General features: G+C 32.4%; 2 protein-coding genes and 1 non-coding gene across 3 annotated transcripts; 2 read left to right on the top strand and 1 right to left on the bottom strand.

The window, feature by feature from the left end:
- Window positions 1-448: 448 nt before the first annotated feature.
- LOC114418974 (protein RETICULATA, chloroplastic-like) lies at window positions 449-5138 on the bottom strand. Its single transcript, XM_028384546.1, has 8 exons — window positions 4981-5138; window positions 4024-4746; window positions 3780-3878; window positions 3106-3326; window positions 2844-2913; window positions 2676-2755; window positions 1756-1820; window positions 449-894 (listed from the first exon to the last, which is right to left on the bottom strand). Exons 2-8 carry the CDS (start codon window positions 4624-4626, stop codon window positions 701-703), a joined length of 1332 nt encoding a protein of 443 aa, XP_028240347.1. The 5' UTR covers window positions 4627-4746; window positions 4981-5138; the 3' UTR covers window positions 449-700.
- Window positions 5139-12035: 6897 nt separating this feature from the next.
- On the top strand, window positions 12036-12109 carry TRNAV-CAC. Its single transcript has one exon. It is a non-coding gene; the product is annotated as a tRNA-Val (tRNA).
- A 135-nt stretch (window positions 12110-12244) lies between these two features.
- LOC114418973 (PRA1 family protein A1-like) lies at window positions 12245-16186 on the top strand. The gene is made up of 8 exons (XM_028384545.1): window positions 12245-12548; window positions 13240-13280; window positions 13364-13442; window positions 14685-14771; window positions 14848-14936; window positions 15025-15096; window positions 15186-15316; window positions 15885-16186. Exons 1-7 carry the CDS (start codon window positions 12391-12393, stop codon window positions 15287-15289), a joined length of 630 nt encoding a protein of 209 aa, XP_028240346.1. The 5' UTR covers window positions 12245-12390; the 3' UTR covers window positions 15290-15316; window positions 15885-16186.
- The last annotated feature ends 8344 nt before the right edge of the window (window positions 16187-24530 follow it).

Genomic DNA, 24530 nt, shown 5'->3' with positions numbered 1-24530 from the left:
CAGGGGGGTACATTTCATTTCAAAAGACAGAGCATTAATCAAAGTATTTGCGATTTGATTCGGATTAATTTTAAAGGAAAAAAAATCTGTTTCATTTATAAAACAAATTATGATTCAATAAAATAATATCAAATTCAAACCAAGCTAATATGAACTTTTATGATTAGAATTAAGACCAGCTGATTCTGTTTTTTCTTGTTTTTTTAAATTACTTTTAATCAACAAAACAAATGAATTTTCATTAATTGAAATAAAATTCCAGTCCTGAACCAGTATATGAATAATGAACTTTTAGTGGCTAAATATTCATTTAAAGAACAATACTTTAGAAATACATGTGGATCATTTTGGTTGTCCAAATGAGAGAGATGCTGGTTTTGCCCAAAATTGATCCTTATCAATTATGGCTAATTATGCAGCAATGCAGAAATGACATGAGAATATAGAAGAAACAAATGTTCATGCCTCTATATTATTGCCTAATAACAATTATAACGCCAGAAGGAAAATCTTTCTATATAATTATAAAACCATGCAACTTTAACCAAGGTAGTAGCACAATTCAACCTTTGCTCACTACGGATTCCGGAATCTGAATTTCATCCATCAATATACTGTTCAGTTATGCTTGAAATCTAAGAAAACTGATGGCTAGAAAATCACACCTACATGACTTACAATACAGAACAAGATAAAGGAGTTATTGCACCCCACTCCACCTGGCCCAGTCAACAAATTGCATGCCACCATACACATTGTTTGCAAAACGCACACCAACTGTGAAAGCCAGAGCAACAGGGGGAACCTGCTTTGCCAATGGTGACGCTTCAACCAAACGTTCCAGTCCATTGACGATCTGGTATCGCGTGTTGGAAGAAATGGCTAGAAAGACACCTAAAATGGAGGTTCAGGGAGACAGGAAACAAACATGTTACAAACAGGAATAAAATACAAGTCTAAAAGATGAAGTAATGCTCAAAAGTCAAAATAACAATAATTCGGAATACATCAAATCAAGCATAAGAAATCTTGGCAATCCAAATTGCACATTTGGTACAAAGAGAGTAAGAGACTTCATACCATTTTTGGCTAAAAATAGTTAACATGGGACATTTTCACATTTAACACTTTTTTGGTTGATTGTAACAATTATACACAATTATGATGACAATTTCTTTTACCATTTTTCATTAATTGTAGGAAGGGCTTGAGTGCAGAGGGTGGGGGCGGGGGCAGGGGGGGAGAGAAGTTAAATTCAGATTGCAGAAAACAATACAACAAATTATATCTTTGGACAGAAACCACAAAAGTCACAAATTAATTTCTAAGCATTAGTTCCCTATCTCAGTTGTTCCTAACCTGCTCAAAAATTGCAAAGGAAGAGTGGAAACTGGAAAGAGATAATATCTAGTATTTTCTACCACTCTAATTGAACCAAGCAGTTTTAAATAGATAAGTAAAAGTTTCTAAACAATTATAATATGTTAGCTGTTCAAAGAATATAACTAGATATCAATAGAATGGTTTTAAGCATTCATAGTAAAGCATATATTTCTAAAATATAATATAAACATTTTAGTTGTCCTAAAACGATTACATTTTATCCTATACTAACAGTTATTGACTTGATAATAAACATAAATACTTTATTAATAATTAAATGAAAACAAAGGTATGTCTTCTTCTGATGTCTTCGTTTTATAGAAGAGACGAACTAGAAATCATGTAATATTTTTAAACAGAACAACATCATACCCCAAAGAGCGGCACTCTTCACAAGTGGTGGTACAGGTATGTCTTCCTCTGATGTCTTTATGCTCCTGGTATTCAGCAAGGACAGGTGAGAAATTAATCACTCAGAAAAATAAGGATCCATATGCTGTGAACAGCATAATATTAAATATTCTTTAGTATGAATGCTGCTTATTTATTAGATTTAATTTTCATACACTATATGGACAGTTTCTTTATCAGCAAACCATATGGTGGCACCAGTCTAAAAGTGCTCATAAAATGTTTTAGTCAAGTGAAAGACTTTAGTTTCTACAATATCATATTTAAATATGCATTTATAATTTTATATCGATCAAATCTTAGAAAGCAAATAATAGACTCCAAAAAATGCTCAAGCATATGTACGCTCATTTATAACCAAAAAATTCCCAATGCTTTAATTAATTTTCAGTCATTTTTTTTACTAACAGAATCATCATACTATTAGATGATCCACAAGGCCAATTGCAGATATATGATTAAGTCCAAAAGCTTTAACACGTATGGTATGAGGGAAGGGGGCAGGGTGTATGAACAGGGAACGATACTTGTGTCTATAATCAAGCAAAATATGTTTGATAGGCGTCCAGTAGTTAAGAGGGTTTATCTAAGGCAACTAGGCAAGATAATAAGTAGAAGGGGTAACTAAGTTAAATGTAACTGAGATGCTATAAATAGGTGGGCTCAACAATTAGTTAGGTGGTTAGGAAGAGAGTACAATTCTGTTAGGAGGGATTGGGGTGCTCTCGAATATCACCCTGTGTACTTGAAATTCTTGGCTATCATAGTCTTTGTTCTGAATAACAGTTCTTGGGTCAATTTTGTCCAATTTCTTCACTCTTTCTTCTCCTAAACTAGTTGAACCAATCAATGTAAAACAAACTCTAGACAAGAAACCATACCTCTTTGCAGTCATGATCAAATTTGCAATGCCTTGGCCTATAATACCACATCCAAATCCAACAGCTCCATACATTATACCCTGGAATTAGAATTACGCATTAAAATCAATACTCAACAGAAACTTCCCATAATTTGGTTGAAAAATGAAATGACCTTTCAGTCACTACCTTGTAGAAGTATGTTCCAAGTCTCTGCTGTACAGAAAACCTACATCCTGGCCTTTCTGCTTCAAATACACTGCATAAAGAGAGCAAAATAGAAACTTAGATGGAAGCTTCTTCACACTCCAAAGACACAAAGCAATTAAGACACGAGAAACCTTACTTCCACGTCGTTTTTAGATGGACAATTGTTATTTAAACGTACACATAAGAATATCAAAATATTGACATAAGAAAACAATGCAATGTCAATGGTATAATGAGTAACCTGCTCGGCAAGGCTGCATAAGCTTTCTGCATTCTACCAAGGAATCCACTAGATATTGACGGTTTCCCTATTCGAGCATAGGGTGCCAACATACCTACCAAAGCAACATTAACAACCAGCCCAACAAGAAGATCTGCAAGATACAACTCAAATTCGGCCCAAAAGTCTTTGCCTCTCTTTTGAATTTCAGCAAAAGTAGCACAACATGTATCGATGACAATCTGCATATCATGTGAGAGAAAAACTATATAAACATTTTTCAAATATCCAAAATTATCCTACTATGCCAACAACAGTACATGAATGATTTTCACAGATAGCAGAGACCAGTCAGTCTTAATTCTTAAATGCTACCAGTTATAGCTTATATGATATGAAGAATACAGCACAACTTCTTTTAGCATATAGATACCTTGTTACATAGGAAAGCTATTTTAGTACCACAATTTCTAGCGTTCAAGATAGGGAAAGCAAACCAAGGAGGTTCAACTATATCCTAGCCTCTCCAATAAACAGAGCACATTAATATATAATAGTTGTCAAATGGTGAACACTTACTGACATATGTTGTATAGAACAGTCACAAAAATTGGATAACTCAAGACACTGCAGTCCTGCCATTAAATAATATGAACAGTAAAAATTAGGAATACTATAAGACAAGCCCAACCAACCTCTGAGCCAATTTTGAAAAGAAATGCGGGATCAGCCAGCATTCGATTGCGAAGCATAGAGCATGATTTCATGAAAAATCCTAGAGGCCAAAAAGATCCCTGCAATTAAAACATCACAAACAACACTATTAAGAGTCCAAGGTAATGGTAATCTTGTTTTACACTTGCTGGCACTCGTAACCCATTAAATAATCACAACTTTGAAAGAATGGGGAAAAAATGTATGAACATTTACAAACAGTACCTGCAGATCCAAATATCTAAGAAGAAGCACCTTGCGGATTCCCACACTCTTAGCAGCCTCTATCATATCCAATGGAAGTGTAGCGCCTCGAGCCTCTGTCTCTCTCATTACCTCATCATATTTTAGTATTGGCCCAAATTCCTCCTCTTCATTGTCATTGCCATCATCATCGCCGCCACCCCCTCCACTCCCATCTCCAGCTCCACCACTTCCAAAGTTCCCATTACCACCACTACCATCCAATACAACTCCATTATCATCATTTCTTTCATTTTTGGAGTCTGGCTCGCTATCCCAAGTCCCGTCATCATTGCTCAGGACATTATCACCTCCCCCTTCTGATAATCCTATGGAAGTCACAGCAGATTGCGATTCGTTCTCAGCCGATGGCTGCGACATACTCATTATAAGAAACATTGCTTTCTCTTGCATAGGCACACATGATCTACCACACTTACTCCCACGTAGAACTTGAAATGCAGATTCATTCAACACACCCCTGAAACTCAACCTAATCAAATTTGTCTCTTCATTCCCCAAAACAACTTCTTTCCTCACATTGGCAAAACGAGCCACAGCAAAATTTGAAGAACAACCCGCCATTCTCCTAAAAAAACTGAACTTTCTTTCGCCACAACACTACCCAGAAAAGTCGACAATTTTTTTTTCTTTTTCTTTCTACTGATTAAACAATCAGAAAGAAACCAAACAAACACCCCAAACCTGCAGGGCACACAGAATCAAACAAAACAGTAACTGAGCCAAACAATGCGTGCATCTGGGAATGTAGTGAAAAACGAAAATCAACAACAAGGGCAGCTCTCAAGCAATGAAATTTTTTGAAATCAAATTAGGAAAGTTCACTCAAAACAGAAAGAAAAAACAGCTGAGAAAATTAAGGGAAAATGCAGCATAAAAAGAAAGAAGCAAAAAAGAAAAAGAGGGTAAGAAATCAACCTTGTTGAGAAGAGGAAGAATGGCAGGAAGCTAGGGATACAACAGGAAGTGGGTAGATGCGGCGAAGGCGAAGAGAGGGTTAGTAATTTGGCTTTAAGTGATGATTCCCTATTATTAGTATTTGTGTCGATGTTGAAGTTTGAGTTCTATTATAAATTAAAATACATGCATATACAAACGTACTATACTTAGAGATTCATCTCTGAGCATAAATAATTGATAGCATATTGCACGTGGGGTCGAACCTATCGTACGCGTGGGTCGCGATTCGCGAAAGATATTTATTAAGGCTTGTTTTGACTGTGAAATTCATTTGGTGCACACAACAATTGTAACAAAACATCAGACATTAGTCATATTCATAATTCCATACGTCTTTTGTAAAAAGAAAAAAAGTCGAATTGTTTTTGTTGGACCAATTACTGCATGCTTGAATCTCCGAAGATTTTTCTTCAAAGTAGAAGTAAGAAAAATTATACTTCTTGAGAACGAAGGTTGGGTGCAAACGAAAATGTGTTTGAACCATTGAGGACATATTAACGATCATGAAAATTAATAAGGTAAAATAATGATAAATTAACACACTAATAACTAGAAGGTAAGACTCATGCGCTTACTTGGTGTTTGGATGGGGTATTTAAATAAAATAATTTATTTTTTTTAGTGAATTTGAAATACTCTTATCATAATTTAGTTGTTTGGACATGGAATTTCAAAGAATTTAAAGTGATATCATTTTTTAAAAGAATTTTAATAAACTAAAATTGTAACAATTGAAATTTCACTTAAATGGTAAGAATTTTAAATTCTTTCCTTTCACGTCATAGGTTCCTTTGTTCTCTCTCTCACACATTGCATTCTTCACGTCCTCTCGCACCCTAACTCTCATTCTTTGTCTCATGCTTTTGTTCACACTTTCGTTCTCTTTCACATTTTTGTTCTACTTGTTCTTTCTCACGGTGGTTGTAAGTTTCTCAGTATTCATTCTCTCTCATGGTGATTCTAGGGTTTAAGCCTCAAAAGACCTGTTTCTCTTTTTCTTTATCTTTGTTCTCTTTCTCTAATGTTTTCACCATTCATCGTTATCATCATTAATAACAACGCTTCAATCATCGAAACCCCAGGTTGGTTCCTCTTCTTCTTATTCTTCGTATTATCTGCATTTTTGTTTTCATGTGATTTGGGAATTTTGGGTTTGTTTGGATTGGTGAAGTATGAATAATTGCTTTCATGTGGTTTTCATGTGATTTGGTGAAGTATGAATAATTGTTTCTGATAACTATGAAATTTGAGTTAATTTGATAGTTAAATATGGCTAAGAATGATTGCAATTTATTTACTTTACTGTTGTTTTTTAATGAAATAATAAAGAAATTAATACTTTTGCAGTTTTTTATTAGCAGAAGTTAAAATAAGAAGATTTTAAGTGTTTTGGTGGAAAAATGATGCAAAAATTGGAAGAAAAAGCCTTGAAGAAAAATTGGAAGAATTGAACAACTCGCAACCTTGCTAAGCGAGAAAACTTATACTTAACGCGAAGAAGGCTCACAAGAAAAGCATGTGCTAAGCGCGAGATCGCGTGGAAATTAAGCTACCTTAGGCCTATAGAAGGAGTAGGAAGCAAAGGAGAAATGCAGACTGGGATATCAATCCCTACACACTGAAACCTTGAAGGTTCAAAGCTCTTTAATGAATACATCCTAAGCCTGAGTATCTCTAACAGGGGAAATCCTCTTTCTATGTCCATTATTCCCTTCTCTTCCTTTACCCATCCCTTCTCTTATTCTATCCATATTAGGCCCTAAAATGTAAAGTCTCTCATGACAATGAGAGGCTAAACCCCTATATTGTTGGGAGCCTAGCAGCCAAATGCTCTTGTATTGTAATCTTTCCTTATTATCTATTTAATACAATGCCAATTTTTATTGTTTCTTTCCTGTGCTTTATTGTTGTTGTGTGGTTTGATTATCCATGCATTAGTTTTAAGGGTTATACATTGGGAGATGTAATTTCTAAAGAATTGGAAAATGACATCTAAACAATTCATTGTTAGGGATAGAGTGACTTTATTTTGCTCTGCATACATCTTCATTCTTCATGCGATTTTCTATTCTACCTTTGCAAATGGATTTGGGAAAAAGAATAGATAAATTAGATTCTTCATCGTGAGGAATAAGGGTTGAGTGTCTTAGTAGATGTGGGTGGTGGAAATTAGGAAAACATTACATAGAAAAAAACATTAATATTACATCAAGGGTAGTTAGGCATGTTAAACCTCAACATATTTTAAATTTTGAATTCATCTTTTTATCATTATCTTTATCTTTTACTTTTCTTATCTTATCTATTTTATCTTCTACATTTCTTATCTTTTACTTTAATCTCTTATCTCTTTAATTTTTATCTTATCAACTAATCTTCTATTTTTAATTTCTTATCCTTTCCCTCTCTTGCGTTCTTTAATTTTACATTTAAATTTCTTATCTCTTGCTTGTAAATTGGGTTTACATCAATCTAAGTACAAACAAAGTCTCTGTGGATTCAACACTCGGACTTCTGAGTACTTTACTACTTGAGACAATTTGGTGCACTTGCCAATGAGTTAACAATCGTTATCATCATCAACAACAACGCTTCAATCATCGAAACCCCAGGTTGGCTCCTCTTCTTCTTATTCTTCGTGTTATCTGCATTTTTGCTTTCATGTGATTTGGGAATTTTGGGTCTGTTTGGATTGGTAAAGTATGAGTAATTGCTTTTGTGTGGTTTTCATGTGATTTGGTGAAGTATGAATAATTGCTTCCCAATAGTATTCATGTCTTGAGATTTTTGCCGCATCAAAAATTCAAAATCTCACTTATGCCATCTAGCATATGTGGTAAGACTAGAACTACTACTGATTAAACATGCAACTCATGCTCCTTTGATAACATTTGGATTGATAGCATGTTTCAGCTGAGATACATGGTTGATGGGGGTAAATATACAAATAAGCTGGTAGAACCAACATGTAGGTCACAACTTCCACTCTAATAATCACCTCAAGAGGTCCATAGATATGTGGATTGAATTTCTAATTGACCTAGTTGTCCAACTTAAATTCAAGTTCCCTATGATGGTGTGTTCTTCATTTCCTTGTTGAGTTCAACATAATTTTTCAAATCATCTATATAGCATTTATGTTTTCCAAAAACCTTATATGGAAATTGGGCCCCTTTTGAAATGAATTATTCTAGAGGACATCTCCCTTAAAATGAATCAACCCAATGCTAACATTGATTTGTGGGAGGTGTTAAACCAAAATTCTGCCCATGGAATTACAGACAACAATGGGTATTGTCTTGAGTAAGGTACTATAGTACCCATTATCATTCCCATATTTTTTAAAATTACTCATACTAATCTTTATACCCATATGGGCATCTGCATACCCTTTAGGTACCTACATCCCTAAATTTGTCCCCATTATTAGTAGTAATGTGATTTGGGAGCTCCTGAGGTAACTTAAAATTTAGAGGAGCAAAAAATGGGGAGATAGATGAAAGGAACACTAAACTTTATTTATGAGTAGAGATGTTAAACAACTTACTAACTGTTAATTAACTATGAGATACAATAAGAAAACATTAGAATAGTACACAAAGTGATGACACTTCTCTTCCATCACAAGAAGAAAATAATCCTAGTGCTTGAAGTTACACAATTAAGATTGACATGTAAGATAGTTATATTATATGCTAATGCTAGATCTGTGAATTGTGTTAGTGTTGGTGTGTAAGTGCACTTGCTTGATTCAGTGATGTGAATATTGTTTGGGAAGACTAATGATTTTGTTTCCTTGAGTAGATAAAGATAATCATTGTTTGTGAATCATAAATGTCCTTTTTAACTCTAAAAAAAGTGGTTAACTTAATTTATAAATGCTACTAAGAATTTGAGACTTGATGATGCAAAGTGGTTAGTGAATCATTTTTGCAATTAACTTCTGTAGGGAATGTTGAGCTAGAAACTTCTATTGAATAACTGTCTCTAGTGCCTTAGGAGTTATGATAGGACATGGTTTTGAAATTTATTTAAAAAGGAGATTGTCTAGTAGTGAAAAAGCAACTTCAATCCCAAAACTACTTGCTAGAAAATTTTGACAGCGAATGTCTTGCATTGCATAAATTCATGTGTACAAGTCTGGAAGAACCAGAGATTACCCTTTTACAGTAATTTAGTCCTAGATGTCCTCTTTGCAACACATTTGATCCCATAATTTTAAGAATTTAATAGAATATTTAATGAACATTTTGGTGGGAAATGTCAAACCTGTTTAGGTGCAGGAAAAATTAGTGTACAACCACTGTTTGGGCCAAAGTGGAAAGAATAATGTGCAATCCACTGATTAAATTTGTATTCCCTATTTCTCCTATACCTTAGGGGTACCTAATGTCAGCCTTGCCCAAGTTCTTGACTACGTCTAAGCTTAGAAAAAGTTAGAAATCCTAATGTCAGCCTTGCCCAAGACCTTGTCAAGCAAATATGATAAAATCTTTTGTGCGAGATTCCTCTTGTGCAAATCGAAACTGGTATTGATCTATAAAGAATTAGTCTAAAACCTTTCCTAGTCCTCTAGATTTATGTCTTAACTTAATTCAATTGGCCGCACAACTCTTAGAGGTCTATAGAATATTTGATGAATATAATGCCAAAACATGGCAAAGGTGTGGTGAAGTTGCAGAATTTTTCTGTATAATGTTGAGGGTTGGGTGCTTGTTTGACCATTTAAAGCCCATACCCTTGGTTAGATATGATTCTCTTGTCTCTTGCACATGTGATGAGTGTAAAAGCCAACACGGTATTCAATTCTAATGTGAGTGAACTTGTGCCTTCATAGATATAACTTTGGAACATATAGTTCTCTGCATTAAATAAATTATAAAATTCTAATGACAACAAAAATAGCTTATAACCTATGTCTATAGTACAAGAATTTAGGAAACTCAATCGTTTGGAATGTACCATGACAAATACTATGCCTAAATGGTTCTATATTAGTTGATGTAAGTTAAGGTGTCTAAAATTAGCTTGGTTATGTGCATTAATTAATCTTGAAGTCCTGTGTGCATGTTTATTGATAGGATTGCTTCCTTGTGTGTGTGGAATTTAGTTAATTTGTGGTAAACTACCATTCACACTTTGATTATAACAAGTATGAAATTGAGAAAGGGTTGAGAATATAAGTGAGATGGTTGACTTGTTGCTGTTTATGGATTGAATCCTGCTGAGATACTCTGATAGCTTATGACAATCGGTACCACCCCAATTGTGTGAAAAGAACACTGTGTACAAATTACCCTTGATGATGACGACAGAGATTTCAAAATTTTGTCAGGGACTAAGTGTCCTTCCTACATTTTATTTATGATGGTTTTAGTTAATTTTTTTTATGATGGTTTTAGTTAATAGAAAACTGTGTACAAATTGTTTGGTGAGTAACCTTTTCTCTACATTTTATTTATGATGGTTTTAGTTGATTTTTTATTGAATGGAATCATATATCATACTAAGTTATCTGTCTTTCCTGTTGTGACTTACATTATTTTGTTTATTCTATGTCAAGTTATTGTGAACTAGGAATAAATGAGTTACATTCTTACAAAGCAAGACAAAAAAGTTGATTCTTCCAAAATTGTTTGTTTTGGATTCTCTAATTTGTAAAATAGCTCGTGAATGATTGAGTATTATCAATAAAGTAACATCAATGTGTATGATATATGATTTTATGTCTTGATATGTATTGAAGTATTTTCTTCTCTTACGAACAATGAAATTAATATCAATATTTGAATTTTGTATAAGATGATTATTTTTAAATTATGTAATTATTTATTTTCAATAAGTTTTTAAAAATTATTGCGAAACTACGTAATTGTATTTTTTTAACAAGAAATTAGATTAAATAAGGAATTACATATCATTCATCTTTAATTTTACAATATTGTTTAATCCAAGTTTTTTTTTGGGTTAATACAAGAATATTGTGTAAGATTCAAAATTGTTTAACATTAAAATTACTTTGATTATTTAATTATTAAATATTAAAAAAATTAATTATTAAATATTTTCTAGCATTAAAATTATTTTGAATATTTAAGTATTTAAAAAATGACTAATATTTATTTTTATTCAATATTGAAATTTTAATTTTTAAATAAATATTTTAAAAAAATTTGAATTTCATTAAAATTAAATTACTTTATCAAAACAAGGAAATAAAAATACAAGAAATTGAATTACTTCATCCAAACAAAATGTTTATAAAAATAGAAGAAATTTAAATCAAGACAATTAAAATATTATGTATTTAAATTTTCTAAAAATTTTCAAATCCTCCATCCAAATACAAGATTAGAATTCGTGATCGATATGACATAAATGATGAGATTCTCAAGGTAGTTCATTATTTATTCTTAATTATTATTTTCATTTATTATATTGAGTTTTATATAACTTGAGTTCTAGTGCATTTACAAATGCCAACTTTGACTATAGTTTTTATATTTTGAAATTGGTGAATTTATTTCTTCAAATTTACAAAATAGTATGTAAATTTGATATGTTAAGAGATTAAATTCATATATTTTTAAAGGTTAGGAGACTAATTTATGAATTTAAAATATAGAAATTAAAACCAAATTTAAATGAAGAATATAAAGATTAAAAATATATTTTAAAAAATAATTTATTTTTCAAAATTAAATTCAACCACACCCAAATATATGTTGCATCAATGTCACATCATTTTATTGAGGCATATTCTATACCACATGCTGAAAAAAACATTTGTCATTTATTTTAATTATAATTATTAAGAAAAATCATATAATTTTGAAAATTGGATGACCAAGTGTGTATAAAAAAAGTTGAGTGATGAATACTCGAAAATTCGAGTAACAGAATGTGAAATTTTTTTAATTTGATGGCAAATTTGTGGAAAAGCCGAAAAGCTAAAAGAAAAGTGCAATTAAGAATTAATTATATATTAAGTTAATGGATTTGAGAACAAAGTTGTCTGGGTGGTGTAGTTGGTTATCACGCTAGTCTCACACACTAGAGGTCCCCGGTTCGAACCCGGGCTCAGACATGTTTCATTTACTTTTTCATTTTTTTCTTCTCTTCTATTCTATTCTATTTTTTCCTTTGTTTTTTTTTTTTTTTTTACAAAACCAAACCCACGAAGGAAGACCAGTCAGAAAATAAAAACGAAAGCTTCATTTTCCTTTTCTCTTTCTTCACTCTTTTCCAGTTTCCAACTTTCCTTCTTCTTCTTCCTTCCTTCCTCGTTTCGTTAACCTTCTAATTCAATTCATTCCTCACTTCCTTTTCCAACCGAACCTTTTCTCCGATAATCAGAGAGAGATAATAATGGATTGGGGAAACGTAACCGCGGAGGATCTGATCGACGCGCTCCGTGAGGTGGATTGGTCGTCGCCGCCGCGCCCTCTGTCGGAATTCTTCTCGCGATTCACCGTTCCCAGGTCTTCCTCCAAATGGAACAGCCGCCTCAAATGCAATCTCTACTAGTAACCTTCCCTAACCCTCTCTCAATTTCATCGCTAACTCACAATCCATAAAATTCTCATTTTCTCTTTGTTTCTATCTTTTCGCCGAATTAGATGATCAGCCTAACGAAATTTCATTTCATTTCCTTTATCTTTTGTTTTTGCATGGATTTTTGTTTCCGTGATCTTTACCTTTTTTTTGGTCTTATTTGGAGGTTTTACTGTTGATGGCATTTTGAATTTATTTTATTTTGGTTTTTTAGGGTTCCGTGATGAATTTCGAGTTACGAGGATGTGATGATTAATTATAGGATAACATTATGTATGCTTAGGGATAATTTGCTATTGACGTATTGTGCTCCGGATTTTATCAAAGTAGATAAATTTTAGGGTAGGAAATGAAAGTGATGGTTGTGCTTTTGTTTGTTGCAGTTACCGAACCAACTACATACTGTTTTACTTTATATATATATATATATATATATATATATATATATATATATATATATATATATATATATTATCGTGTGTTTTTTGGGTTCCGTGATCAATTTCAAGCTACGAGGATGTGATGATTAGTTATAGGATAGCATTATTTATATTTGGGGATAACTTGTTATTGACTTATTGTGCTCTGGATTGTCAAAGTAGAGAAATTTTAGGGTTGTGAAATGATGCTGTTGAGTGATGATTGTGGTTTTGTTTGCTGCAGCTACCGGACCAACTACTTCATTTTGATTGTTTCTGTTCTCAGTAAGTGAGCGTGATCGATATTGTTTATTCAAATTTTGATGTTAGGTGATGTGTTGTCTAATTATCAACGTTTTGAATTGTAGTATTGGGTTTTCTTCGGAGGCCGCTTGCTATTGTAGCTGCACTTCTTACGGCACTCAACATTGCTTTTCTGAATGACAGGTAAGCAGTGTTACTGGCTATCTTTATATGTAGCAGTAGATAATTGGTTTTGAAGTTTATTTGATTATGGAAACATTTTGGTTTTGAAGTTTATTTGATTGTGCTATTTAGGGGGAAGGTTTTGTATCAGTCTAGAACTTATGCTTTTGATGCCATTTTTAGTGTTAATCTGACTTCTGTGCTTGTGCAACAAATGTGCTTCAATTTTATGCTTTTTTTTCTTCTTTTGTCACATTGTTAACCCGAGCCTCCAGTTGTGCAGAATAATTGTTTACTCTATCGAGTCATCCCATTTACTTCCAGGCTGATACAATATAGATGCCATGCTTTGTGGGGGTAGCGGTGTTAAGGAAATCCTGATCTGCCTTTGGCAGAATACTGAATAATACTCTTTGCAGTGTTCATGGAGTTTCCTTAGGTGGAAACATGCTTATTAGAAGCCTTGGGTAAACTGGTAAAGTTTATATATGGGTTGGTTTTTTAGATGATATAACTTGACTTTAATTGCAGTCTCAATTCCCATAATGTATCCTGTCATAAAGCTAAAATGGCGTACTTCTAGCTTTGGATATGGTTCCTTTGTTGCTTGATTTGTGTAGCAGGTTGATGATTTGTTCTATTCTGGCAATTAGTTTTACCATGTCTTTAGGAAGTACATCAGTTTTTTTGTGTGGAATGAACATAAAAATGAATATGTTTTAATCTGCAGGATGGGAAAGGTTGGCATGGTAGGAAAGCAAGAACTTTGGTCAAATTTAGTTGTTAGTATTTCAGATTGTGTATATTTTAGGTCTACTTGAGACCACTGTGTCAATATCTTTGTTCATGAATTTGATTTGATATAATGAAAATTTATGTTCTCTAGAGTCTTGTATTTAGAGAGGGAGAGTAGCAATGTAAAATCATTTATAGGAGGCTGTGATATTATCATGGTTACCAAAAGAGAAGAAAAATGAACTCAAAAGGGTTATTACTAGTTATAACACAACTGCTGAGTACAATGGGCTTTTCTAGAGAGTTTTGCGTATGACTTTAAATATTTGACTATACTCAGATGATGGGCTATTATACGATTATTTTTCCTAAGTAAGATTTGCTTCTGTATAATTTGTAAAATATTTAAAATTTTACACTCAATCCCGGGAATCTATAGAAGTCTTAGTTATACTGTTATGGAAGGGCTTATTTTATTTTATTTTTTTATATATTTTGCACATCAATTTAATTGGTAATATTTTGCAGCTTTGCAGGTACCTTTAGTGAGAAGGTAACAAGAACAGTTAGGCAATTTTCACCACATTTAGCTGCCAAAATGAGACCTCCTCTCACGTAAGTATATTTGGCTGTTATTGTCTCTTTTGACTTTTGGAAGTTTATGCATGCTTATCAACTATTTGAATTCCAGGCCTGTTATTCGTGGACGTCCATCATCCAAGAGAGCAATTTATATATGTGGTCGGCCACGTTGGGTGTTTGTCTTGATATTTTCTTCTGGTAAATGAAGTCTTTGAAACAGGGTTTCTTTCAATCATTAATAATGTGGGATATTCTGTCAATTGATTCTTTCCCCCTTTTTCTGCAGCAAGTTTCTTCCTTTGGTTTGTTTCTGCTGGTCTCCTGACTGTTTTATGGGCTCTTGCTATTGGTCTTCTTGGTATGTTGCCTACAGAAAAAATTTAATCTTTTAAAGATTTTTAGCAACTATGAATTTGCTTTTGAATTGATTTTTCTTGCTATTTTCAGCTACCATCCTGCATGCAAGCTTTAGAACACCGAACTTGAAAGCTCGTCTAAACACATTCCGTGAAGAATTTCGTGCAGTATGGCGTAATTATAGTGAGCTGTAGCTTACATAAAATTTGTTGGACTTGGATGTAAGTCCTTCTCTGCCTTAGCATTTGTACACATTAATATGCTTAATGATTTGGTGCTTATTTAAAAGCTTGTAAAATGCAACTGTACATTGAAGTGTTTGAGAAACTGATCTATATCTGATTGCCTTACCTTTTGTATTTTATTTCATCACTTTTTATTTCTGTTTAACTTTTGTACATTTACTACCGAGCTTTTTTCCCCCTCCTTATTGGTGGCTGAAAGAGGGGTCAGATGTCATGAATGACACTTGGCTTGCTAATCTTATAATGATTAACCCTGGGAAGTTTATGTTTCTTTTGGCTGGATTTTAGATTTCTTCAGGTTTAGGCTGCAGAAACTTGGAGGTTTATCCATGATTGATTTGGAATCATGTTCTCCTTTCTGTCAAATGTCTTACTCCTTTCATAGTGTCAGTTTTTGGAGTATAATTGTGATGTTTTCTCTTCTATATGCACTGGATTTCTAGAAAATATCAACGTTCTGACTTCTTGGTTTTTACATATTTGCATGTTATGTAGTGTTTTGAAATGCTGACACTGATTGCAGAACTGATGTGACATGTTTTAGGTGCTGCTGCTTTATTGTTGAAGTATTTTCCATTAATTGGAATGGAACATTCTATAGCAAGCTGCCGGCCATTGGAGACTACCAGCAGATTGTAAATTTTCAGGAATCTTGTTTTTGTAAAGTACACTGTTTTCGTTGTTTTATTATGTCTAGCGGAAGCATTGGAATATTGATACACGCTGTAACCTAGACATTGTCATAATTCTAGTTGTCAAAATTCTTAATTGCTTAGACATTGGTGACATAAGATACTTCAATTACTTTTATATTTCTTATTGGTAGGTTTCCTTTTATTTTTGATATTGTGGTTGTGTTCTGGTAAAGATGGTAACAATGGTTGCTTGCATTGTATGAAGCATGCATCTGAAGCAAGTTTATTTTAGTACGAAGTGGGTTAGTAGAACTTAAGTTCTTGCATAACACATGTATTAACTTTGTTTTGCCTGTTAATTTTGTTTTACATGCTGTTTGTTACTTTTTCTGTGTGCATTACACAATCTTTAGTAAAACTGAGGACCATGTGTTTCTAACCTCACTCATTTTGTAAATCTTGTCGGAGTATGCCTCCACCATAGTTGGTGTTAGAGACTGTCAGTTAAACTGACTTCATTTTTTAGTTTCTGATTTTATAAAATGTCATTCAGTTAAACCTTTTTCATTACAATCTTCATATAAAGAAGTTGATAATGTAATTCATCACATCCAGTGTTTGTTTTCCTAGCAATGATTGGGCAGATCTGCTTCCAGCTTTACATCTGACAATTCGGGCCTGTTTGATTATAAGTTTGATGCACTTTGTTGAGCTTTTTCTACTAGAAATATAAAGCTTTTCCAATAGAGAAACTCTCAAAAGTTCTTCTAATCCAAACAGGTTGTTAGCATTCAGGAGGATAATTTTCTTTGCAATGAAAAGAGAGAAATTAGGGGCACCAGGCGGATACCCTCGTCCTATTGGTTACCACGCTCTAAATGCCTTTGGTTAAGGCTGAGGGGAGCCAGGTTCCTTGAAACATTTTTTAAATTTCATTAAATTTCTCATAAAAAAGAATACACGTCTCCCTCAAATATTATCATTTTCAAATCAATATATGACCACTAAATTTTATGGTTAAGATCTGTTTAAAGAGTTAATATTGCCACCACGCAATCCCTGTATATGCTTTGGAATTATTCCTATGGCTAAAACTATCAACATCTGGTGCTACTCTTAAACTTAAAGTAATGATAGTCGCGGAAAATAGAGAAGTTCTTGGTCTAGCCTAAATTGATAGCCCTTTAATTATAATAAATTTTAGGAAAAAAACCAGGGAACTCTAAAGCAGGTTACCTAGATGTTATATGGTGTCCTGGTTGTGGAGGAAAGAAAAGAGAGTGAAACATTATTTTGGTCCTTAAGATTAGGAGCTGGTTATATTAGTCCTAAAGAAAATGACTCTTTTTTGTTTTGAAAGCTGAAAACGTCTATCAATTTAATTCTTTCAAACGTTGAAATGATGTGAGAAAAAAGTAATAATATTTGGATGAAATAACTCAGCAGGAGAATTTATTTTTTAATTTTTTTAGAAAATTTAAAAGATTCATAATAAAATAACTCATATCTTATTTGTTTAATCAATTAACACATAGTTCCTTCGACACAACACACTTTAATTAGTCTCTGTTAATAATAAGCGCCCACAGGACTTGTTCCAAAACATTTTACCTCACGATTCCTCGGGAGACAGAAGCAATTCGTAACAGAAGAAGAGCTATATGGTGCATTATTGGATACTCAACAATTCCGTAACATATCGCGGGTATAGTGCATGCTCTTTCTTCACATCTTTTTTTATTTTTCTTTTCACCATGTGGTTTTTACAATATTTAGAAAAGAAATTAATATTCATATCATAAATAAAATAATATCAGAGTTTTAAATTTTTTTTTCTCAAATGTTATATCATATATAAAGATGAGTATTTTTTAAAATATAAGTTAAGAGAACCTCAAGGAAATGTCAGCGGAATTTTTCCACGGTATAATAACCAAGAAGTAACCATTATTTTATTTTTGTTCCAACAAAAAGTAGGAAAAAAGCACTAGTACGTGATTGAATAAAGGCGAATAACAACTTCTTGTGATCATGGGCATCGTCACGCGGAGATGAGACTGGCTTATATAGTCTAAACTCTAAAGCCAGATTGTATGTTTGGTTAGTGGGAAGGAAAATAAAGAGAAAAAGAAATATAAATAACGATGCATTCTTTTAATTTTTCGTTTTAAAAAAATAAAAACAGAAAAGAAAAAATTAGAAATAAAATTTCAATTTTTTTCTTTCTTTTTTCTTTCTCTTCTATGCAAATTTAATCTATCTTTTTTTGTTATCTTGTTTTCCTTTCCATGAAAAATACCCTAAAGGAATTAAAAATGGAAAAAAATATCACTAAGTCCAAAAGTAACCACTGACCGTGAACGGCGTCTTCCTTTTGCTTACTATTTATTTTTCTTTTCGATTTTTTTCTTAAATGAGTTGGTAATAAAGATAAATTAGTCTAATACACCATTATGTGTATACTTAAAGCATAAGAAAGGTGCATGGGATTATAAAATAGAAAGGTAGGCAAAAAGGTTAAGTAAACCACACAAAGGCTACCAGTAAGATACTTTCTAGCCGCGGAATTACTATCATAAAAAAAATTCCACCTTAAGCAAGAAATCCAAATCTATAACATGAAAAATGATGAGTCTTATATAGAGGGAATCCATGTCAATTCAATTTATTTTTGTACTTTTAATTAAAATTTAGAAGCTAATACTTTGGTAAAAAAAGGTTAATAATTAAGAAAGAATGTTATGTTTATAATATATATATATATATATATATATATATATATATATATATATATATATATATATATATATATATATATATATATATATAGGGAGATGCCATTTTTCAATTGAAAACACAGGAAAAAAACCCGGCAAAGGAGACAAATAGATACAACTCCTCACGTGACTTCTTTCATCGTTTGACTCTTTCTGCATAAAATCTTATTGCTAATTTCCCCCGCGAGTTTCACAAAAAAAATAAATAAATTATTTCTATATTTTTTCTTGGAGAGAAAATCTTATTGCTAATTAAACAATGGTTTTTAAACCCAATAGTATTCACATTTCTTCATATAAATCTAATATAAAACCTTAAAACCTTTAACCTTGATCAAAAGGTTATTATTATAATCACAAAAAAGAAAAAAGAAAAAAGATTCACCGGAAGCATATTTATGCTAAATATGGCTTTTAATAAGGAAACACAAGAAATAAACTTGTGGCTTTAAGAGAGTATGAGAGGTGGAAGATCCTACAAACTTCACACAGGTTGGCCCATGTTATTTCGGACTCTTTCAAGCTCATACCATGTGCGACACCATGTCTCACTCAAACCTCTTATCATCATTATCACCTTCTCAGTTGATACCATTATTCTCTTCCCCCATAGGGTAGATACCATATCATATCATACCATGCACCCTATGCTAATTAATAACTCATGTCTCAACTAACATCATATTATTGATGACATTTATCATATTAGTTGAAGAAATTAAGGAGCTAGCTGAAGATCCAAGGCAGAGAGATAGCTAGGTTAATTAGGGTGATTTTTAAGAAGGAAAATTAAATTAATGGAGCATTACTTGAGCTGGGCACAGGCTTTGGCTTCAGCATGGGGATTCATGTTGGTGGTGGCTCTTATGTGTTGTTGCCTCAGCACCAAACCAAGACAAGATAGTGATATTATCTCTGGTAACGGTGGTTGCACTTGTGACGGTGGTGGCCATGCTTGTGTTTGATTTTTTTTTTCTTTCTTTTCTTCATTCAATTAATTATCTCTCTCCTTTTAGGCATAGAAGTCTCTTCTTTTTCTCCGGTGGTATAGTTCATTTGGTTAGAGTATGTATATTTGATGTATATAGCCGATTAATTTAGTGTTAATTTTTTTTTTTGCTTTTGTTATTTTGTTCAATTTTTAGTATAGATATAAAGACTTGGTAGTGGTATCAAATGTGCTTATAATTGCGTGGGGAACTCGCAGATGATTTTGTAATTTAGTACAAACATTCATCAGCTTATTGAAGGATATGTATCATGTAGAAGGCTTGCAGATATATGCATACAGTGTTCTAAATTTGGGCTTTCCAATGTGGGTTTTATTGTTAGTGTTTTATCTTTTTCCATACCACTTTTCTTTCTCCGTTAGTTCCATATAGTTCATAGTTTTCCTTTGCAATTTTTATTAATACAACAACGAAGAAACTATAAAAGCGGAAAATACCGAGGTGATGTTTAAATAAATTTCTCCATATATATTTATAGGAAAAGGAAATAAAAAAGTGAAATGAATTGAATTTCTGTCAGAAAATAAAATCAACTTATGTATGTAGTTGAGCTTATAGAAAGATTAAATAAGAATTTTCTTTTTAAATTAAGTGTACAAGTTAATTTTAACTTGCGAGAAATTTTTTTTTTATATATATAAATGTATGGACAAATCTATTGCATGCAATATCCCACTTTTGCGAATCTATCTTGCTTGACACTTTCCAGTGAGTACTTTCTTAATTTACTCTTTTCGTCAGCCTGCAATATTGTTCGGTAGAAAAATTAAATGCATTATTAGAGCTATACAAGTTCTTTTTTCCACGAAAAGAATGTCGACTAGGTGTTAAAGAATGAACTTTGCCATCACTCCTCCGTCTAATAATGAGAAATAATAAGAATTTCAATATTAAATTTAATGGTATGTTTGGATGGAAGGAAAAAAAAAATAAAAAAGGAGAAAAAGCATAAATAATAATGTATTTTTTTTGTTGGAGAGAAAGAAAAAAAAATTGATTATTAGAGATAAAAAATTAAAATTTTCTTTTTCTTATTTTTCTCTCAATTCAAATTTTTATTTTTTTACTCTCTTTTTTTCCCTTCAATCCAAATGGAGAATAAGACTCATTCAAGTTAGTTGAAACTTCAATTAACAACGAAATTGTTTAGATCGCTGCATACATACAATACGGTATGGGTATGACTACCACGCCTAGTACGTTACATGCATGCTCTACACCAAGAAAAAGTCTAGTGCATGCTTGTTATATAGCTAGCTAGCTAGTTACATATCTATACTTTTTTATATTGGAAAACAGAAAAAAAAATGGCTTTTCTTTTGTTTGGATAGTCATAGATGAGGTAGCGAGAGGCTGTCAACATATTTGGGATATCTTTGTCATTCTTATTTGAAGCTAGTCATACTAGAGCCTTTAAAAAAAACACATTGATTAAATCATAAAATTTCATCTGTATATAATAATTAAAAGAAAATAAAGTAAATTATCCAATACAAACCTTCATTATGATAAGAAATAAAATACAATGAAAAAGATTTAAAAGAACACAAATAATAGGTAAATTAAGTATTAAAAAATAAAATAAAATTAATGGATATATAGTTGGTTTGGTTCGAATTTAAAAAAGTGTGAAAAGTATATCCAAATCAATTAACATTGAATTTCAAGTTAATTTGACTTGGATAAAAAAAAATCAAAACTAATTTAATTGATTTGAATCATATTGATCTAAACTAATGAAAACTCCTATTTTATTCAGTTTAGCTGATGTCTTAATTTTCTATTTCCTCTCGTGATTACATATGATTATATTATGCTAAAACATATATAACCTATATCAAATGCAAATATATGCAATATGTACTTGATTTAATATAATGCAAAATTTTAACTAGAGACCAAAATATTTTGAAATAGTTATTTTTTTCCTCTATGTAGTTTGATCTAATTCACGATAGAAACATAAATCTAATTCACCACATAACAGAAAGGTAATATCAAGAGTTTAACCAAGTAGGCAGAAAAATTAATGTAAAAAGCATGAATAAGCACATAGTGCTTTCTATCAACATTATCCTAGCTTGAATACTCAAGCCACGCGTAACTTCTACTGTCACAAATACTATACCAGGTCCAATTTAACAATGGCTATAGGAACAACTGGTGTGCAGGTTGGATGGAAGGCTGCAAGCTGGTGCTGGGCAAATATTGGTCTACAAATCATGAGGCAACATACAAGAAAACCCACAAATTTTGAAGGTAAAGGAACATGCTTAATGGGGACAATTGTACTGATGCAAATAAATAAGTTATATTGTGTTATATTTGGCAACTTTTGATTATATGACAGGCTTGGCAGTATAAAATGGGTGTTGGGGGTGGGGCAGGTAGGGCTGTAATTGGGTTGCTGGTTTTTGCAGCAACAGATACGTTCTTTGTTATAGTGTGTACTAATTGATTTCTTAGTAGGGTACATATTGTGCTATACTTGCTTATTTCAATAAAATTTGGCTTATAAAAAAATGTTTGTAGGAAAAGTTATTCAATTACTAGTATTTCTAAAATTGAATAACAAATAAGTCTGCTCAAGTTACACAAATTAAAAGAATACACACACATATGTTATTCATGTATACCTCTATTACAAAGTTTACAAACATAAAAGAATACAAACGCGTATTCTTTTAATTTAGGATATATCTGGTGGGATCATCCACATCCTTTCTTTTCTTATGAGCTCCTTAGGTATAGATAGGGGCTCCCCTCCACTCTCCCCTATATTCATGACAACTTATTTACACCCCTATTAGTAAATGTGCAAGAAAAATATTGTATAATTGTATCGTATGGCATAAACATAGAAGGCATATAATAATTGCATAGAAATTTACAACCCATATTTGGTGTAAAGTTTGTGCTTTGACCTTATCTAAAGGTCCTTTATTAAAGAATAAGGAATATCACATGTATTATCGAAAATAAAACATGGGGTGTTTTTGCTTCCGAAAGCATAAAAGTGATAATAGCAAAAACAAGAGCAATGGAGGATTGCAAGGTCAGCATAAAAATCATAAAACTGATACAAGTAGTCATGTTCAACAACTTCATGCCTCCAAAGACAGCCCCAACAGAATCAAAGGTAGTGGTGGTGTCAAAGATGGTGATATGACTATTTTGACTGCTGCAACCACAACTTGGGTTGAAAGTCATGCTCCCACAGGTCATCATAGAAGTGATAGAGGCAGTGGTGATGGCGGTGATGGCGGAGGTGGAGGTTGTGGTGGTGATTAGCTACTGATGGAGGTTCCATAATCAAAGCAGTCAACATTGTTACAACATACGTTAAGTTTGTAGCTTTCAGTTTAGTATTTTTATTTTTTGATTTGTTTTATTTGTGCTGAATGTTTTTGTATCTAAATCAAACCCAGTTGTTATAGTCAAATTGTAAGACAATTACCATGCACACTAAGGATCCGATGGTCTGTTTGTTTTGGATTTGATTGCTAATTTGATATAATATATTTTTGTAATAAATAAATATATCATCACTAGTACAAAAATGTGTTTTTACAGAGTTAATTTTAACCTATCGCTTTTTGGACTTCCATGTCAGTGGGACAGTGAGTGGGCAAAACTTTTTCCACCACAATGCCAACATGAATGCTTGATAGTTAGTATATAGGCTAGAAATACTGGGACTAACTCTGCCTCAATTGGAACTTCAGCTACCATTGTATCATGAAATTTCACATAACTAGTGGAGTTTATGTACTGGAAGCTTCCATAGTTTGGATTCCTTATAGTAATTATCATGCCTAGAGTCACATTTAGTGGGTTGCACGAACTATTGTAAGGGAAACCAGAAACAAGTCAACTTAAAAATCTATCCGATTTTCCAATTTCCCCCACGGCAGGGGCAAGACAATCTTGGGCCCCATATACAAAATAACAGTTGCAAAGGCCGCAAACTACCGCAATGGCAGCTTTGAATCATGCCTCTCTACCCTCACAGTTCTCACAGTTTTGGGACAGCACAATAGCAGTGATATGTGCGCTGTTAACTACTCTGTTGATTGCAGAAGGATTTTGGGTTATATGATATCCATAGCTTTAGTTATGAATAAGAGTATATGTTTGTCTTTTGACTTGCATTTTTATTCGCGATTCCATTCCATGATGTTTGCATGTGACTCATTGATAACTCTAGCATGAGGTTTCTTTCCGGTAGTTTTCAGGAGTTTGTGGTATGTATAACTGTTACCCTTGTTCATATATTGTTCGTTTATTTTTTTTTTTTTCTGTGCTTGTTGAATGTATAATAACAATCTAATTCTACTTTAAAAAAAAAATACTTGTAAAATACCAATGAGAATGTTCATGCCGTTTATCAATCATGAATGGTGCCTATTAGGATTTCTTTTCCCTATAGTATTTTTTTATGCTTGATATTTATGGGAACTGCAATTTAATATAATTTCATTTTTACAACTGGAATTCTATTCTGTTAATCAAATGCAAAAGAACTAAAATCATTATGCTTGTTAAAATTCACTAACTACTTGGACTATTTGATTCACAACGCTGTCTTTATTCTCATACTTATACTAATACTGTGACTACCAAATGTCACTTATACCTATACTTTGTTTACCTATAGTAACTGCTCACTTAATGCCAAAATGCTTTCCATATCATTACACTATACTCTCAAAGTAGGATTTCAACATGTTAAGAAAAGTAACATCAATAAAGCTAGCAAATCAGGATT

This window comes from Glycine soja, chromosome 7 (assembly GCF_004193775.1).
Source record: "Glycine soja cultivar W05 chromosome 7, ASM419377v2, whole genome shotgun sequence".
In the NCBI taxonomy this organism is placed as follows: domain Eukaryota; kingdom Viridiplantae; phylum Streptophyta; class Magnoliopsida; order Fabales; family Fabaceae; genus Glycine; species Glycine soja.
This window is presented reverse-complemented; position numbering and strand designations above follow the sequence as displayed.